A 21,259-nucleotide genomic window follows, 5' to 3' on the forward strand; every position below is an offset into this window, starting at 1 on the left:
TTACTCTTGCTTTGTATACCTATACAGGGTGTTAGGTAAATGGGTATATGAGCCGACACTAGCCCATGTTAACATGGGCATATAAATGGTATAGTGACGTCAGAAATTTGATATCATCATTTAATTTTTTTTAAATTTTCATACAAAATATTTTTTTTATAAAATCCGATTTGTATGATTTAAATAATTAAAATGAAGATATCAATTTTTTGACTTCACCATACCATTTATATGCCCATGTTAACATTGGCTAGTGTCGGCTCATATACCCATTTACCAAACACCCTGTTTAATAAAGACATTCTTATTCTTACCTCAAAACTCTGTATCGTGCACTCCAATCTGGTGATGAGCGTCTCTCTCCTGCAGCGATACTCTTCAAACATCTCAGTGAACACGTTCTCGATGTCTTTCCAATCCTTTTCTGTTATTGCCTTGTTGTATAACGGCTTGCCTACTAGCTGGTCACCTGAAATTATTATTTTTTTTTTTTTTATGGCAACCAAACCTCTCTGGGAGGTTTATTTCTGCCAATGTCGAGTGAAAATTGACATAGTTATCAATAGAACGTGGGTGTTTCAGTTCTATTGATTTTTCATGGATTCCGTGGAGTTAAGTATGCCCGTAAGCAGGTTTCAAGACGCCACCGGGTCCAAAGCGGGTTGTTCAGACGACAACCCACTCGACACTCGATGCGCGCTCAAACTCGAAGTATTTCAATGTTTTTTATAATTTACCACTTCACTGCACTTTAGAACACAAAATAACACCAAATTTGTACACTAAAGTCCATTAAATAATAAATTGAAACAATTAAAACAGATCGACCATGCTTCCCGTTCAACTACCCTCCACGGAATCCCCCACCTGAAATTAATAAAAACTTCTAAATTTTTAATTGTCAAAATGTCTTTTTCTGANAAAAAAAAACCAAAAAAACAAAAAAAAAACAAAAAAAAAAACCAAAAAAAAACAAAAAAAACCTTTCTGACTGTCAAAAGCGATGTTGCCAATGTATAAAACAACATTTGGCCACAAATTAATTTCTGTTATTAGACTTGTGGAAACTACAAAACACTTTTTATTTTGACATGACATTTTATCGTTTTATTCAGATCAAAATAATTATAGCCTGACCAGGAACATAAAAACCCTCGCCATGTTGCGGAAAACTAATGGTATAGATGACCCACGCTGAACTGTCCCGCCAAACTCAATGACAGGGGGGCGCTACCATCGTTCAACTGTATGGTTTCCAACATGGCAAAAATCTGAACCAGCGATCCGGTATTGACGGTGGCGCCCCACTGTCAATGTCATCGACAGGACAGTCCAGTATTTTGGAACTATACTAATTTCTTTTAATGGCAACAGTAACTGAAAACTTTATTGACATGTCACCTTGCATGTCAGTCTATTGATCTACACTAATATTATAAAGAGGAAAACTTTGTTTGTTTGTTTGGTTGTAATGAATAGGCTCAAAAACTACTGGACCGTTTTTAAAAATTATTTCACCATTCGGAAGCTACATTATCCACGAGTAACATAGGCTAAATTTTATTTTGGAAAAACATAGGGTTTAGGGGTCCACGGGCGCGAAGCCGCGGGCGGAAAGCTAGTAAGTAATAAAGTGCAGTTAATACAATAATTGTAGTGAAAAAAAAGTGTACTGATTGAGTTTCATTACTTTTTTTTTAAACTCCCAAAATCATGGGAGTTGGTAATTATTAATGGTATCATCAGTGCAAACCAGTGGCGCTATCTGGTGAGCGTTGAAGCGGTAGAAGTATGGCTCGGTGGTTAGATCAGTCGCCCAGCGCTCTACAAGCGAAAGGTCATGGGTTCTCACGGAAATTGAGCACAAAACACAAACATATTTATTTCGTGATCTGAGGGCATGAGGCTGAGTCCCGAGGTGTTTTAATTAAGCCAAAGAATTTCCTATAATGTCAGCCTGAAGAACTACAGAAGAAAAATTACAGGACAATATTCTTTTTAGAATGTTGTATTTATTGTTCTCTATTACTTTTTTTTAATTATTTAATGAAAACATATTATTATTTCTTTTTGGGATTTTATGATTCCAAAATTAATCTCAAAACCATCAAACACCATGTAACTTAATTAATTAATGCAATAAAAACTTTATTTCTTTCTGCTGACTTCTGTTCTCCACCAAGTCTTCTAACTACGTAGTATTTTCAAGTCATACATAGGTACTCACTCTGTCTCATCACAACATTATCGCATACTTAGGTCCGATACCAGATAGATGCGCCTGTGTGAGTGCCTTTGTGCATGTTTGCGTGCTACCTGCGCGAGCGCAGCGAGCGCCTCTTGTCACAGGTGTGTGTGTTATGCCGGCGGGACTACTCTTTAGTTTTTTACTGTGTTTTTTTTCCTTTAAATTTAAGGCTAGTATGGTTATATTATAATGCTCTAATTATGATGACGTGTGTGTGATTCTGATAAAGTGTTTTTTTGTTGTAAAGCGTGATAAAAACAAAATATTTTTTAATTATGTAGGTATTTGGAATTGGGCTAAGCCAGGCTGAGCTAACCGATATGGATAATAATGACATGTAATATTTTTTTTTAATAAAAAATATTTGTTTAACCATGGCCCTGCTTACTCTGCACACATGGATTGTCCAAACACGTTTTCCACACACCTTCTCTGTCCCACAATCGGAGCCTATTCACCGCTGAGCGAGCGTAGCAAGCGCGCCACAGTCGATCGCGCTGCCGGATGTAGCGGACGCCTTTGCCGCGAGTATAAAAAAAAACTCGACATTCCGGATTTAAATTGAATTCAAACTTTAGGAATGTGATCTGTGCTTAAATTGGAACGTCCATGTGCCATAATAGTGATGTTACACTGTGTGATTTGAAAAAAGAATAAGTTTTTTTTCTTAAAATGGGTGTTTTGTATCTGTTTTTTGTGACGGTTCTGGTGCCAAGTGTTTTCGGCCAAGATGTGGCGGATTGTTATGGTGCTGGCAGCGTGGCGGGGGCGGCAATAGGTGCTTTTATCGCCGCTCTTCTGTTGGTCGCCGCGGCCTACTACCTGAGGAAGTTGTATTGGAAATCCCGCAAAGGTGAGACACGTGACGTCTCCTTTTTTTTTGTTATGACGCATTGAATTTGAATGTTAATCTTGATCCGTCTTCTTCATTTATGTATTAAAATGTTTTTATGCTTTTAATTTGCTTATTTAAATTGTTCAATATTAATGTTGTGACTTTTGAGATAATTAATTGACCTAAATAATTTACAACATTTGTTATTTTTTATAAGATGAACCGATTTTGATGTAATTTTTAGTAGGTAATTAGGCTAAAAGCATGACGTGGTTTGATCTGATCTTAAGGTTTGCCAATTATTTTTAAGGTTGTAGTAATTTTCACAAAGATCAAGGGGAAGCAAAGGTCACCATAACATTAAGATATCATCCAGGTAAGCGATTCTGAACCTTACGATTAACGTGTTGTCGTAAGATTGATAAAAAATAATGAGATTGATTGATAAGCAATTATCTTGATGGATTTAGTACATTTAAAGTAATTGTAGTAGCTAGCTTTCACTGGCAAAATAATCACATTGATGGTCCATTAGCCATTTCATACTAGTTAAGCAAACCATTATGTGCCCATCACCATCACCCTTATGCCACCCCAAGTCCCTAATCCGTCTGGCTAGCGTGCGAGAGATTTACTCCAAAACCTCGGATAATAATTACTTGCCTGTGAAATCTTGACAATTGCCGAGAAAGTACCACGAAGAAAACTTAACTCCTTAACTGATAGAAAAAGGAAAAATGCCATGTTAAATTAAGGATTGACTCCACCAGATTCCTCTCAATAAGTTAAATGCAAATATTTCGGTTGTGCAAGTGAAGTGGCAACATTTTACTGAGGAATGTAAACCTGTCTCGTTCGGTTACCGATAACTACTAATATTACCGGTTTCCACGAATTCGTGCCTTTCGATTATTTTTTATTAGACTTTTAAATTTTTCTCCGTAGGCTTATTGAGATTTGAGGGATAAATCTTTAAAAAAAATATAATATCTGAGATTTTTTAACACGAAACTACTCAGAGAAAAAGGAACTACCACAGTACTACAGACGTATCCCAAAATAATGTTTAAAGCGTTGTTTTTTTTTATTGTTGCCCTAATAAAACTATAATTTGATTAAACCGCAATAAACGTTTCAACAAGTACATATTTCACATTCCTTCATTGTCGTTTTGAAGCTATTAATCAACTTTCATACAATCGTCTCTATGTTAATTCTAATCTGTGATAATAATGCGTCATACGTGTTAGTAATCTTATCTTTTTATATCGTAATTACCTAAATAGCTACCTAAATTACCAATATTTACTTATCATTAACTCGGCATAAATTACTTCAAATAACACTACTATAGCTCGAACCCATATTAAGTATTTGATACAAAAAAGGTCACCGGTGGTTTAAAAAAATAGCACCACAAAAATATAGGTACTTATAGTCCAGGAACATCAGTCGTCGGGAATCGAACTAGCGATCTTTGGAATCAGCAATCCGATGCCGAAACTGTTGGGCTATTGTAGCCCTAATTAAAAAAAAATGTTTTATTCATCATCATCATCATTTCAGCCGACATCCACTGCTGAACATAGGCCTCCCCCAATGATTTCCATAATGGCCGGTTGGCAGCGGCCTGCATCCAGCGCCTTCCTGCTACCTTTAAGAAATCGTTCGTCAAGCTTGTTTTATACAGCGACACAAAATTACCACCAGATTGCGTCCAACAACCGATAATCGCAGATTAGCAGGACGACAGTGGAGAAAATTAGATCTGTTAACAGTAACAGGATTACAGTATTTACAGCTGTTAATACCTATGCTTACACAGTTATTGACGGGAATTGAGAACGTTTCTTGTCACAAATCTTGAATATTTAGATAAAATGACAATATTTATAAACTAGTTTTGTTTGGGTTTTTGGGTCCTTGGACTTCAGGATTTTTCGTATCTCTGGGTGAAATCAAAAGTGGTACTAAATTGAAAGAATTAAAATAATTTGAATAAATGACATAAAATAATTCTTTTTTTAACTTGTAAATCAGGGGTTTTGTCAATTTTTAATATGGTCGCGCCATGGTGACGCACACGCAAATCGTATTTTGGTTAGTAAAAAAAATTACATTGAAAAAAAAATTGATTATGAAGTTTTTAATGCTGCTGTTTTACTAGCATTGTGAAATAGTTGACGTGACAACATAACATCGTAAATTATTCATTCACTTGTTAAAAGAGATCTACAGTCCTAATAGGGGCCAATAATCTTCTGCTAGCTAAGATTAGGTGATACTTAAGCTGGTACCTAATCGTTGAGAATTTTTAAAGACAAATGAGGGAGAGAGAGGCTCTATTCTAAATCACAAAACTGATAGGTACGTGTTTTTATGGCTAAAGCAAAAATAATTTGTGGCTAAATTAAGCCTTTTAAATTATCGCTCTAAGTATCTTTCATCCTCTAACAAAATCCGCGAGCTGAATTTAGCGTTATAAAAAAAACTTAATTAATTTTCATCATCAGCATTTCTCTGTTAAACAGCGTTGCCAGTTTTTTTTTTCGCCAAGTCGGGACTTTGGTACTTTTTGAGTGAAAATAGCGGGATTCTTCCGTCAAAAGCGGGACATATTAAAAAAACGTATAATAATCAAAGGTTTTCAAATATTTATCTTTTTATTTGACTTAAAATTACGTTTACGTGACAATAGATAGCATAAGTAGCCATAGAAAATGTATTTTAACAAAAAAAATAATATTTTAAATCAGTACGGCTAGCACGAAAATCTTTCGAGTTCAAATCGTTTGCGTACTCAAATCGCCATCAAAAGATTTATAGTACGAAAACTACAACAGCACCCTTGTGGACGTGTCGTAAAGTGAACTTAGTGTAAGAAATGGTTGCACGAAACTTATTTTGAAAATCAAAATTGTCACGTTATCGTTTAATTCGAAGGTTGAGTATCGAATTTTATCGAATACGCAAACGATTCGAAGACGAAAGTTGTTCATGCTAGAGGTACAGTAGGTACCTCTAGTAGGAAAAACTTTCGAGTTCGTTTCGTTGCGTATTCAAAGTGTCATCGAAAAATTTTGTATGAAAAATTAAACAGCGCCCCCTAGGGCGGCTATAATATAGGGTTTAGGGAAACTCGAAAGTTTTTCGTACTAGAGGTACAGATTTATTCTATCATTAAATTCGTCTTTAGAATAAAAAAAGAAAAAATATCGAAATTAAAAAAGTTTTATTATTTACAATAATATGGCGTTTCAAACAATAGTCTGGTGAAGTGAGTGTTTCTCTCCGAAAAGCGGGACGGAGCCTGTCCCGCGCGGGACATTTAAATTTGATTAAAAAATCGGGACGTCCCGCCAAAATCGGGACGTCTGGCAACGCTGCTGTTAAACCTAGGTTAATTTTCTGTCTAAACAGCTAATTTTTAATGTTTAGGCTTGCCCAATTCAAACAAAAAGTGACGTCACATACAAAAACCGTCCTTCAAACTAGCCTATCGTGGTCGAGTCAAGAGTCAAGACCTTGTCGTAACAAAAGTGCTATTTGCCTGATCCAGTTAGTCTGAAAGTAGGTCTTGTATTACCTGTAATCTGGTAAACATGAGATAAGATTCTAAAACTGATAGCTTTGTTTGTTTTGTACGTGTTTGCTTTTTTTTTCTTTGTCACATAAGTACTTAGTCAGACACGATTTTTACCAGCACAAGTTAAGTAATTCTAGAGCCGGGTCTCCAGCGCGTGTTAAGCCCTACACAATCAACAAAAACATGTCAATATTCAACAAAATTGCCTACAAAAATGTTGAATGTTTTGTTGATTGTTTAGGGCAAAACACGCGCTGGAAACCCGGTTTAACTTTTACACCTCACTTGTTTTAATGCATCAAAAAGGATTGTGTTAAAAATAAATTACATAAGAATTGTTTGTGTTAAAAATGTTTTTTCATCGCTTTCATAATAACTTTGATTAAAATAACTTTTTATGTTACAATAAATTTACCAAACTATTGTGTAAGTTTCACCTAGCTTACTTATAGGTAGTCTTTTCGTAATTACCTTGAATTGGGTAATATTTTAATTAATTTTTTGTCGTTTCCACTGGTATGTATTATCTAATAATTACGTGTAAAAAATAACATAAAGTTCAATAGTTTTTTCATAACACTTGCAATTCGTAGATTTGATGGCCGTTGGGGCAGACAAGTTCTCGAGTGGCGACCACGGGCCGGAAAACGCAGTGTCACTAGGTAGACCGACGATCTGGTGAAGGTCGCGGGAAGCGTCTGGATGCAGATCATGTCATGACCATGACCGATCGTTGTGGAAATCCTTGGGGGAGGCCTTTGTCCAGCATTGGACGTTATTTGGTTGAAACGAACGAACAATTCGCACCTACCGAGTTTTCAAATTGACCGGTACCTTTGTACTTTCTAATATTAGTAAAATGCAAAATATTTACCGAGCAGTTGGCTTTTAGGATAAACTTTCTCAGACTTCGTGACATAACACCAAGTTGACTAGGCTTTGCAGCTTCAGCAGGAATTCCTAAAGATGACAGTGATAAGGGTCAGAATGGCTTGTTTTGACGTTATCGCAGCACACGATAGTGTTGTAGGGAAAGTTCTGTACTCGTATGGATGTGACTGACTTTTCCTTTGACTAGTTATTATCGCTGTTAAAGAACTTTTCCGTTTCTAGTCAATTTTAAGTTCTTACTAGCCTGGGTAGGTTTAGAGAAAAGATTATGCATTAAGACCACTTACCTAGAGCTGTGATTCAGTTTGATCGAGTGTTTTTTATTAAATGAACGCAAAAGTCCCTGGACTTACTTCCTAAGTAAATTCTATAAAGTTACAAAAAAGACTTGACTAATTTACTATTTTGTTAGTGCACAGCAAAATGGTTAAAAAATATTATAGTTGCGTAACGGAACGGTGTAAGTAGGAACTTAATATATCAAAAACTATTTTCAAAAATATTGCTTACAATCTCTTACGATACTTTCATGGCTAAGACTGGTTAAACAATAATAAAGACTCTCCAGCACGTGTTTTGCCCTACACAATCAACAAAAACATTGTTTTTGCTGCTTTAGACCCGACTTTAATCTTAATAAAATGGGTCAGTTGAGTTAACCATTTCAAAGCATTCGAATTGTTGATAAAAAATTGTTTTGGTCCGAAACATGATGTATTGTTTAGATTGATCAAATAAAGTAGTATAGTGTGGCCCAGCGTGGGATGAAAAACCGCAAACTCCAAACAGAGCGTGGTGAGTAAAAACATAAAAACCCCGTTTCTGAACGGTATGTTTTTTACTATGAGTGCAGTTTAAATCCTTAGAACCGTGTGTACCAGAGTAGAGATTAAGCCAAACCTAGTTTTCGAAGTAACGTCTTCACTGGTGACTGCTTAAAAAATGTCATTAGATGTATGACATATTGTACAGCGACCCTAGCGGATACTTTCAAGAACTGAAAACTTCAGTTTTTTTGACGCCCTCACTAGTGACAACGTTTGATGTAAACTCACACTAAGCCCTCTGTTAACAAATATTCCTCTCGTCTCCTCTTCTCTGCGCTTTGGTGGAAACCAGGTCTTAATGATATTATTTCTGTCTCCAATCACCATAATCTGGTATTTTATTTTTATCAGAAGGAAAGAAAGAAGAAAGTTTTTTTTTTATTTAGTCCAAAATCCTTAGACTACAACATCAGAACAACATCAGAAAAAATATTATCTTCTACAGGTATCTACACCAATTTTAATTGGTGATGAACTGCTGGCTTGACTTAAGGCCACATGAGACTTTACGTTTCCTTACATGGACATTTAATCTTCAAAAAAGAGAGGAAAAGAGAGTAAAAACGGCTAATTCATGACTCGGTTCTTTCAAAAATTGGCGCACAGTGACCTACTGAATCCGAGAGGTAGATAGGACAAGAGTGGAGTTAGAAAAAGAAGTGCTACACTATTGTAAATTTTGCGCCATTGCGTAATTGTTAGCTAACTCAATAAGCCTGGCATTTCATTTGGAATCGTCAACGTGAGTAAAAAACTACATAACATGAGACAGTGGAATATGCACTTCATGCTTATGCAATTTGGATCTTATTCGCTTGTTATTTTACTATTCTGCACCTCGCTTCATTGCNCAGTTATTTGAAAAATACATTCGAATTGTCGATAAAAAATTGTTTTGGTCCGAAACATGTATTGTTTAGATTGATCAAATAAAGTAGTATAGTGTGGCCCAGCGTGGGATGAAAAACCGCAAACTCCAAACAGAGCGTGGTGAGTAAAAACATAAAAACCCCGTTTCTGAACGGTATGTTTTTTACTATAAGTGCAGTTTAAATCCTTAGAACCGTGTGTACCAGTGTAGAGATTAGGCCAAACCTAGTTTTCGAAGTCAGCTGTGTTCATTAACGAAATCTGGGGGCTTAGTGTGAGTTTACATCAAAGACGTCTTCACTATTGACTGCGTAAAAAAATGACATTTGTTGTGGTCTGTGCAAATATTCCTCTCGTCTCCTCTTCTCTGCGCTTTGGTGGAAACCGGGTCTAAATGATTTTTCCGTCTCCCATCACCTGATATTTTATTTTTATCAGAAGGAAAGAAAGAAGAAAGGTTTTTTTATTTTGTCCAAAATCCTTAAACTACATCAGAAGGAACAAAAATATTATCTGCTACAGGTCTAAGTACCTACACCAATTTTAGTTGGTGATGAACTGCTGGCATGAGTATTAAGGCCATGAGGCTTTACGTTACCATACGTGTAGACAAAATCTTCAAAAGAGAAGAGGAAGAGAGAGTAAAAATGGCTAATTCATGACTCAGTTCTTTTCAAAGTTGGCGCACAGTGACCTACTGAATTAGAAAAAGAAGTGCTACATTATTGTAAATTTGGTGCCATTGCGTAATTGTTAGCTAACTCAATGATCTTGGCATTTCATATAGAATAGTCAAAGTGAGTGAAAAACTACATAACATGTGACAATGGAATATGCACTTCATGCTTATGCCATTTGGATCTTATTCGCTTCTTATTTTACTATTCTGCACCTCGATTCATTGCAGCTTACGTGCACCCTAATTTGTCGAAGAGAATCTTGTCTTATTACATTCAGCTGTCATCAAAAGAACTAGTTTTTTGATTTATCTATCTATGCTGTAGGTTGCCGATTGAAATGAAAATAATTGAGACAGCAATAAATAAAACAATGATCACGCGATTGTCAAAAGTATTGTTTTAGCGGGTCTTCAAGTCATTTGTTAACAAGTCACTCTATCTTTTAATTAGTTTAATCCACAATCCGAGATGTGAATGTACCGATGATAAATTATTTTGCGTGTTGGACGCATGAACGGTTATTTTTAATTTATGCTCGAATTAACGCGGGTTTTCAACGAAATAATTTAATATTTCATCGACGATATGAGTAGAATTTACGTCGATCGAATGGCATTGTATAAATGAATGAATGTTAAGTTCTAAATTGTTCCTACTTAGAATCAAGGACGTTCATTGCTGACCCACAGTAGACCCCTGTGGAAGGTATAATAACCTAAGACCTCAAAATATAATTTATGTCCTCTTTGTAACTCTAGATTACAAATTCAAAACCAAGTCCTCAACCCCATAATAATGCAGTTTGCGAATCGGCGTTTGATGTTCTGCGCAGTCAAAAGCTTTCGATAGATCACCTTTTGTGCATTCTGAGAAGAGCCCAAGCCTCGAAGATATATTTAAGTGATGCGACTCCAGCATTGAAAGTGGAACTACATATTTATTTATTTATTTATCATTATATTTATTAAAACACAGTAATGGCGTGGCAACGACTGACTTTTATTCAAAATAGCTTAATGAACAACCAGGTGGCGCTGGTGGTAATAGACAATACTTATTTTGTTACAGATTAAATAACTAAAATAACAATATTGTTCACTATGAAAGAGTTTATTGAACAGGTGTTGTATTGATAAATATCAGCGGATTCAATTTATAAGTTACCTCCTACTATATAATTTACTGTCTTCCTTGAAAAACTGTTCACAAATTAAATAAATAAGTTATCTTCTCAGTGCATTATTTAACTCTTCATTATTTTTCCACTTCACGCACTTAGATTTAATTAGCGTTTTCATATATTACCAACTTCACGACAGGAAATGACTGACGTATGGACAACAGCACTTAGCTACACATTTTTGTTGCAATATCGTCTCTATTCCAACTGAATAAGATGCTACATTGTTTACCTAGATGAGCTGTCGTCCGCACCTACTCGTGGATGTTGTTTGACACTTTCTGTTGGCAGTTTCACTTGAGTTGAAACTTTCTTCTGTAAACAACGTGGTAGCGTTCATTAGTGCCATCCGATGTACACTCGATGTCGACAGCACATCTGGCTTTACATTTGCTGTTGCAAAATAGTCCCTTTTCCAACTGCATAAGGTTGACTTACTTGACTGAAGGTCCTATGTCACCTAGATGGGGCAGAGGGCGTCCACAACAGTCCTCCATCGCGTTCGGTCTTGAGCTTCGCGGTTGATCTCGCTTCAGGTCTTGCTTCTTAGCTTGTGGCCTGTTTTTTTTTTTACCCAGGAAAATGGCCTATCCATACCTACCGCCGGGGGATGGCAGGTTATGTGGGGCTCGAACCCACTAAAAACCTGGGGTGTTCCCTCTGCCGCATTGTGGTCGGCGCCTTGGGTACTAGAAACGACCAAGGCGCCTTCCGTGGACGTCCCGCCCTACACGGCGGGACCCAACACGCCCCCACCTAGTGGGGGGCCGACAGGATTAGCCGGAACCACGAGGCCAATCCCGTCCGACGGCGGTGGTAACCTGTGCTATGCAGGGGGAGGCGCCCCCGCGTCTCCAACCTGCTGGCCACCACCAAGGGGAGGAAGAAGCGAACGGTCATACAACCGCCTTCTAACTCCCCTCCTCCGTCTGCGAAGCGGGGGTGCAGAGGGGTCGTCCTCGCGTTCCCGCTCCGCCGCCTCCTTCTGCGAAATGACATCTTCACAGAAAGAGGCAACGGCCTCCCAGGCTACGTCGCCACCGAGCATAGCGGTAACCATAGTCGGGAGCGAGAGGTCCTGGCCAACCACCGCACAAAGGACACGGCGCTGCTCCTCCCAGCCTGGACAGACTGCGAGGGTGTGACCCACCGTGTCCGCTGCCGCGCCACACTTGTGGCACGACGGGGTCTCCTCTCTCCCGATTCGATGCAGGTACGATCCGAAGCAACCGTGCCCAGATAATACCTGCACCAGACGGTTCTTAGCTTGTGGCCTGCTACGATGAGAGTTAACATTGAAAACTGTTACATTAATCCTTTTCCATACCTGGATGCGGGCAGCGCAGGACCGGTCATTATGGAAATCCTTGGGGGAGGCCTTTGTCCAGCAGTAGACGTCATTCGGCTGAAACCACAGCTGAAACGAACGAACGAATATCTAGCTAGAAATATGTGTGATATTTTCAGATGAGACCTGACAGTTTTACTGTCGATACGAGACGACTTGTTAGTTGATTTAATTTTATTGAGAGTTAAAGAATAAATAGCATTAGTTGTAAAGTAATAAATTGAGTAAAGAATTTTCATAAATCAAAATTAAGTAGATACTCGAAGATGCGCCAAAGAAATTAAATAAAGTCTAGAACACTTATGTTTAGAAAAGTGTAGTGTGTAATTTCGCAAACGATCCGAGTTTGAATGGACCAATACAAACACTCATACATGTTAATCAGTATGTCAAAATTCAAACTTAGTTAATTCCTCTTTCCATGATGAAAGAATAGGATTCCTGTGAATCAAACTAACCACTTTCTGGCAGGAGGAAGCTGCGCCGTTATCAAATAGTTGGAACTATGTATCTAGAAATTGACGATTTATGTTAATTTATTAACTGTGACTCGAATACAAATCCATAATTGAGTCGATGTTATGCCTAAAATCACAACCGCTTTAAAATCTTGCAACTAAATGGCCATCAAATGAGTTGCCAAAACGTGTAGTCGATAATATATCCTTCAATCGTCCTCGCTAAAAACACGGCCCAAATAAACTAAAATGGCTTTAAATTGCTTTTAGCTAGTTGTTGGTAGCCAGTTGCCTTGTGCGGTACGAGGTACGGTCGGTGACATAAACCAATCGAAGAAATAATTAATACTTCCCAAGTTACGCACAAGAAAGAAAGATCATGAAGAATATTACATAATGATGAAACGGGTTCTTCTGATTTTCGTTGCGGGTCCAATGACAGTTTAACTTTTCCCCGGGACCAACTTGACCTTCACTGGTTGGGTTTTATTGGCGGTCAAGCTAGATCCTGGCTACTTTGACTTGCAGCGGTGGGCACGAGAGGTGGGAATAGAACAGTCCCGTAATAGATAGATTGAAATTTTGAAATTTCCAAGTCGTAATTAAGTAAAACTTCTTGATGACCCACAATTTGTCCAGCAGGACGTCTAAATTTTTTTTATACTAGCTGACCCGGCGAACTCTGTTCCGCCTTAAAGGCAATAAATAAGCAAATCTTTTCTTATTTGCTCACCGTTTAGACCTACCCTTGACTACGACAAACATTTTAACACCAAAATCAGCTCAATCGGCCCAGCCGTTCTCGAGTTTTAATCAGATTAACGAACATCAATTCATTTTTATTTTATAGATTTCCTGATCATTGTAACATTTAAAGGCGTCATCTAACGCTTGTCCTAAGATCTTATCATATATGAGTCAGCTCAAGTGATAAGAAGATAAGACTCAAGTAGGTGAAAGTAGATCTGTGCTACGTTTTATTCTGAACCCATTTTGCTAATAATGATGATAATAATTGTAGATCATTGTCAACAGTCTCGATGATTAAAATCCATTAAAACCTGGTAAATACAAGGCAGTGTAGGTATAACAAAAAATTTGCAACTATTGTTATAGAATTACAATATTATGATGTTTTTATGAAAAATAAAAGTCTGTTTTTAAGTCGGGTCTTCAGCGCGTTTTTTGCCCTACACAATCAACAAAAACTTAATTTGTTGTAGCTGGAGACTCGGTTTAAGGTTGTGTTAGTACTTTTAAAGTTATTCTAGTGTAGTTTTTTTGCTTTTACTGTTTCTCAATTCGACTGTACTGACCATTTTCATATGGCGCGACCACTTTACAGTTACATGTGTAGAGAAACGGCTGCCTAAAGGACTAGAACCCAGGGCCGTAAAGTTTTTTTGCAAATTGCCAAGTGCTTAATAAATATTTGCCAAGTGCGAGTCGGGAACGTAATGTGCAGGGCTCCGTATAGTGCTTTCTCATTGCAATAATGCGTAGAAATAAATGATATTATATACTTAAAAAAGGTTTCATTCATAGTAATTATAATTTTTAATATCACATCACACAACATAAAGTAAACTTAAGTTAGTAATAATTGAAGCTTGTAGAAATTTTGAAAAACTTGCAATGATTTCAACTTTTCCCTAATATTTTTGAAAGTTTTATCCAATGGACCTTTTACTTTTTTTATTACTATTTTTTTGTTTACTACGGAACCCTAACTAAAGCACCAGGTGGATGTGGATGCTGAATTTAAGCGCAAGCGCAGGTGGTTTATTGTTAAAGCTATTTTTGACATTGTGACTACAGGTGACTTGTGTCATTCTCATCTTATCTTTTTGACATTGGGTGCGTTTTGCGGAAAAAAGAGCTTGGAACTTTTGGAAGCGCTAGGCTGAGAAATAAACTGATACAGTGTCGGCGAGCACACGTTTGCTAACTTCAATAGTAACGTGTTTCATTAAATTTTTAGCAGTGACCGCGCTTACTTTGCGGTCGTCATTTTGCTTACAAGAACTTTTTTCCGCCAAACGTACCCATTAATTATTATCCGAATTATACTGACACAGTTGTTTTCATAAAAATGTTTTATTAACACACTAAAAAATGTCTCTTTTAATGCACAGGCTCTAGGTTCATAATTGATGCAACGTGTTACGTGCGACCGTGTTTAAGTCTAAAAATAAGTGTGAAATTAACTATGATTAGTAAAATAATTATACATACAAATTAATTTCCCAGTGGCAAAGAACCTTTAAGACACTTCCCGTCAGTTTAGAGTGTTGCGTGTGTTTTGCCGTACACAATGAACAAAACATGTCAACATTCAACAAAATTGCCTACAAAAAATGTTGCATGCTGACATATTGTTTTGTTGATTGTGTAGGACAAAACACGCGCTGGAGAACCTGCTTTACTCCAGACGGGAACTGCCACTGCGTTCGCGACATTTTTTTATTATTTTCAATCTATCACTTCAAAATTAGGATAAATTCGCAGATTACTCTAGAAATATCATAATTTATCTTGCTATAACTTGTATGACCGATAACAAACAAAACATATCAATCTAGTGGTATAATCAGATTGACATAACAAAGGATTTCCCTAGATTTCAGACTGTTTTAGTTTTTATTATTTTTGAAAATAACAATAGAAGGGATACTAGGTTTTCGTGAAATAATAATTTCCAATATAAAATAATGTCATTTGAAAGATGAGTGCACCACTTTTTAAAAAGTTGACAACAGAACTTTAATCGTTATTTCCAACTTCCGGTCAATATCACTTTTTTTCCGATTATTGCCAATATTTCTATGTAATAAAGGCATGCGTAACAAGCGAAAAAGTGAATGGAGTTAATTAAATTAAATTTTACTTCCGTGCCATTTCACTTTAAATAATTATTATTAGTTACGATAACACCTGGAATGTAAGTAATTTTTATTTATGAAATAAGTTATAAGTGGCTAATTGTTTAGTTCACAGTTTTGTACCTGCTTGAACGTAATGTACAGGTATTTCTGTTTTATCAAATTTATTATTCATTTATTATTATTTATTATTCTGTTTCATAAACAAATTATAATATTAAGTTATTTATCAAAACTTTGTTGACAAGAAGTTAACTGTTTCAGCATTTTATCGAAACAAATGATCTTACAAAATAATAAAAGTAGTTCCTGAGGCTCTTTCTTATGGAGACATCCCGTTTTTCTTGAGAATCCCGTTTAGTAGTAGGTACACGAACATCCCGTTTGCAGTATCTTGCAAAAAACCGATCCGTTTGAATTTTCAATTTGAATTTCCTACACACACTTGTGTGTTCACACGAACAGTCTAGTTTTACAGGAATGTGAGATCCTGCATTACTGGGTCCCGCATAACTGGATTGTCGTTGGAAAGGGCCCTTAAACTTGACTTGACTCTGAGTTGTTTGGCCCCCACAGAGGCGGCGTAAGGCGTGGGCGACGTGGGCCACCGCCTACGGCCTCGCGGTACAAAGGGCCTCGCGCACAGTGGATCGAAATGGCAATAAAGTGGACGGACATAGGGATTTTTTCCGGAAAATCGAATTTTAAAAATTGCCAATCGATAGGCCTTTGCTCACTCATCACGACATGTCATATCACATTTTTCTCTAAACCTGATACTTTAGCTTAAAAAAAAAATGTATTTTTTTTGTATGGAACGAGACATAAAGTACTAATTTTCTCCAAAGACCTGCTAGATCGTGACTTGAATCAACCTAGGTCGGTATAACTGCATTATTTACTAATATTCTAAGCTATTTCCAGCTGCTCCAAACCGCAACTTGGCCTGTTAAACGATTCCGAAAAAAAATTAAAATTGACTCTTCTTGTAATTCTATTTTAGTACTTTTTTTTAGAAAAAGCGTCTATTACGGTACTAGAAAGTGATTTTATCGTTAGGTGACATTGTTATCTATTCTCAGAATCTGTTAAACCCTTTCTTTCCTATCAGCAAATGACTTCAAAACAACAATGAAGTTACACATACCTCGTAATTAACGTGTTTTGAGAATAAGCGGATAATGGTCAGGGGTGTCGGTAAAAAACAGATAAGGATTGTTTATTTGTCTTAAATTTAGTTCGGGCTGTGTAACGTCACCAATAAAATACAACTTTAAATGCGGTTTTTAACATGTAATTACAATGGAAGCTATTGTGAATAATACAGATTTGTTCGTAGTCTTAAGAAATACGTTAAAACCTTTGATAGACAGTGAGGAACTTTATAATCACCTTTTGCAGAAAATGGTACATTTAACAGAAGAAAACAGTGTTAAGTTAAAAAAGTTTTTCCGGAATTTTTGTACTAATCTTAATGGAAGATGGACAAACAGTCATCTATCTCTTCCCCAAATTTTAAGAAGAAACAGTCATTGGCTTGAATCTCCAATTAACTGGGTCTGGCAACTACACTCAACATCAAATAAATCGCACCTTCCACGACGCGAACTTTAGAGATTTTCTTCTGACACAATCATGGTGCCCCAACAATATTGGTGTTAGTCAAATATAAATGCAATTAAAGAAAACGTGCCACTTCTACACTACATGCTTCGACTACTTCCTTTATCCCGAGGAAACCGTTACATAAATTAACTCTGATACAGAAATAAAGCTGTGTGGCGCGTATAAGTGAGTCTTATTCTCCTGAAGAAATAAACGCAGCTACTATACATACATTAAAAAGATCTGAGGGCCTAGTGTGAGTTTACATTGAGCGCGTCAAAAAATAACATTAAATGTATGACGGATTGTACAGCGCCCCTAGCGGGAAACATTCAAAAACAAACATTTTCATACATTGTGAGCGCGTCAAACCCAGTTAATTGGAGATTCAAGCCAATCACTGTTTCTTCTTAAATATTGGGGAAGAGGAGATAGATGACTGTTTGTCCGTCGTCCATTAAGATTAGTACAAAAATTCCGGCAAAACTTTTTTAACTTAACACTGTTTTCTTCTGTTAAATGTACCATTTTCTGCAAAAGGTGATTATAAAGTTCCTCATTGTCTATCAAAGGTTTTAACGTATTTCTTAAGACTACGAACAAATCTATATTATTCACAATAGCTTCCATTGTAATTACATGTTAAAAACCGCATTTAAAGTTGAATTTTATTGGTGACGTTACACAGCCCTAACTAAATTTAAGACCAATAAACAATCCTTAATATCTGTTTTTTACCCACACCCCTGACCATTATCTGCTTATTCGCAAAACACGTTAATTACGAGGTATGTGTAACTTCATTGTTGTTTTGAAGTCATGTGCTGATAGGAAATAAAGGGTTTAACAGATTCTGAGAATAGATAACGATGTCACCTAACGATAAAATCACTTTCTAGTACCGTAATAGACGCTTTTTCTAAAAAAAAGTACTAAAATAGAATTACAAGAAGAGTCAATTTTAATTTTTTTTCGGAATCGTTTAACAGGCCAAGTTGCGGTTTGGAGCAGCTGGAAATAACTTAGAATATTAGTAAATAAAGCAGTTATACCGACCTAGGTTGTTTCAAGTCACAATCTAGCAGGTCTTCGGAGAAAATTAGTAGCTACTTTATGTCTCGTTTCATACAAAAAAAAACACAAATTATTTTTTTTAAGCTAAAGTATCAGGTTTAGAGAAAAATGTGATATGACATGTCGTGATGAGTGAGTAAAGGCCTATCGATTGGACATAGGGATTTTTTTCCGGAAAATCCCTATGTCCACTTTATTGCCATTTCGATCCACTGTGTCACGCCTCAAAAAAAATTTTTTTTAATATTAATCTAATTTGTATTTTTATGAATGAAAACTTGTCAGTGTTCATTGTTTTTTTATTATTAGGTACTTTTTTTATAATTCAGTTCGCCACAGAACAAGGCCTCGCGAAATCTGTCTTGCCCACATCAAATTTAGGTCTTGCCCCGCCACTGGGCCCCCATAACCCTATAGTTATTCAAATTACCAAAACTCGTTCGCTTTCCGACTCCCAAAACAATTTTCTCCCGCGTCTTTTTCGTTGATGGCCGTCAACAATGTTGCCACAATAAAAACAAAAACACCTAATTTCGGGAATGCGGGGTAAAAAACGAAACCTCTCCCGGCATTTGAAGGACGATGACGTCACAGCTTGGGTAGGTACGTGAGAGTATAGTGCGGCCTAGTTGTGTTGGTGCATTAATATATTTAATGTTTAGGAAATTGTTTTTATCGTTTTACTGTAATTCCAAATACTTATAAAAAGCCGTAAAACAACAAACAAGTCACAACACAAATATTAATGATCTCGTTATTATTTTTAGCTTCTCCCACTTTATCTTCTTTGACTGTGAATTTATTTATTTCTAAAATTAACAACGAATTTATTGTTACACGCATTAATAACACAACTAAGAATTACCTTGAACTAGTCCGTGACATTCAAGACATTGAAAAAATATGAAATCGTACACCTCGATGTATTAATATTCTACTTCCATACGTTTTCGCATTTCATTAGTGAGAGAAACCTGTATGTAAATTGATAAAATCTTGTACACAGACGAGATCACGTGGTGGGTACGTTTTTTGCTCTTTATGACGTAGGAAATTATAATTTAAGTTCATAACTTTATTTTAATTGACATTTAGTGCATTATTTTGCATGAAGTAACGCACAAATCGTTTAGAAGGCAACTAGCCAACAACATTTGAATCATTTAAGTACGAGGTTCATGAATTTGTCATTGTGGGACTATTATACCTCTTTCCCACCACTACAACTCCTAATTTAAATAAAGCCAGGATCTGCAGCTCGGCCAGTCGGCCACCAAAGAACTCAACTAAACTAGTGAAGATTGATCAGTTGAGTAGTCCCAGGGGAGTCAGTCTATTAGTCATATTTCTAATAAGAGTATCATTAATTTGCTGTCCACTGCTGGACAAAGGCCTCTGATACGATTTCCTTAACGACTGGCCCTGCGCTGCCTGCATCCAGGTTATCAGGGAACTAAGAGAGCTATCATCAGAATAATGCTGTTTGAGTACACGCGAAGTAGGTACAGTTTAAAAGTTTAAAATTCAAATAAGCAAAGGCCAAAAGCACAAGATTATTCACCGACCAATAGGTACTCAGCATGGCTGCTTCGCGTAAAAAATATGTGGCTCGCTCTCACATCTCGACAGCTCCTACTCTTCAGTACCTATGCTGTTCGGTTAGACTTTTAGAGTATCTGAAACCGTATTATCAAAAAAAAAGTTTCAAATTTAAAGGCCTCTCAAAAGTACAAATTACCCACCGACCAATGCTCAGCACGGCCGCTTTGCGCCGAGTATGTGGGTCAGGCGAAGAATGCCGCCCGGCCGGCCGCTCCCACCTGCGCTCGCCGTAAACAACTAATCTGTGGGGTGCTTGGTACATCCCAGGGAAGTAACAAGTAATCCGTAATCCGTACTTTATTAGAATCTTAGACCAGATAAATTTGGATAGTCTTCATGCAAACGCTTCGTCCAAAACTGAGGCAAAAATCTTCTGTCATATATTACGTCATTACTGTCAAAACTGAGAGATGTTTATTCACCTTTATTTAGCGTAATAAAATGTTATTATTTATTATTTAAAAATTAATTTCAAGTTTCAAGTGGACCATTATGGTCCACTAAAAGCTGCCTCACTTTTCGTGCGCTTACTATCTATGACGGCCGGTACATGACCGGACTTCTTTTCTGTCTCATACAACCATCAAACAACGTTATCAGCAATGTCCTTTCAAATCGCCATTAAATACCTACCTATTTGCCAATAAAAGCTTAATGAATGACTGCAGCTTCAAGCTGGATTCGATTAAGCTGCAGGTCACGTAGACCGAATACGCAGACAACATAAAAACTTGGGAAACATTATCCTCATCTTTACAATCGGCCTTTGTGAAGGCCAAACAACAATTACAAAAATAAACTTATAAAATTAAATACGAATCATCTCCTGAAGTAATTTTCGACAGTTTCAGAAAATATTTCAAGATTATAATGTAGGTTTTTTTCTCTCACTACATGAAAAATATAAAATACAGTCACAATAATTAATATTGGTTGGTTTGTGTAAATAGCCACAACTATCGCCCGTATTCACAAACGTAGCTTGCTAAAGTGAAGCAGCAAATCAAACGCACAGCGTTGAATCAGTTGAATAGAGCTCTGTGATTGGTTCGTTTCATCGTATGTCACCTTGTGCGTCCACGCGCACTGTGAAACCTCATAGTAATGTTTGTGAATACGGGCGTTAATTAGGTAACACCTATGTTAATAACTTGTGAGTCATTTCTTTTCTTG

At 36.7% G+C, this 21,259-nt stretch overlaps 1 protein-coding gene across 1 annotated transcript in view; it reads left to right on the top strand.

Annotated features, from left to right (window-relative positions):
- Positions 1-2,705: 2,705 nt before the first annotated feature.
- LOC114353624 (uncharacterized) overlaps positions 2,706-21,259 on the top strand; it is a 70,495-nt gene continuing 51,941 nt past the window's right edge. The window contains exon 1 of the mRNA XM_028305684.1: positions 2,706-3,101. Within this exon, the coding sequence (XP_028161485.1) occupies positions 2,921-3,101 (181 nt within the window). The 5' untranslated portion in view covers positions 2,706-2,920. The remainder of the gene's footprint in view (positions 3,102-21,259) is intronic.

This window comes from Ostrinia furnacalis, unplaced genomic scaffold, assembly GCF_004193835.3.
Source record: "Ostrinia furnacalis isolate ACB-3 unplaced genomic scaffold, ASM419383v2 OfSCF1746, whole genome shotgun sequence".
Taxonomy (NCBI): domain Eukaryota; kingdom Metazoa; phylum Arthropoda; class Insecta; order Lepidoptera; family Crambidae; genus Ostrinia; species Ostrinia furnacalis.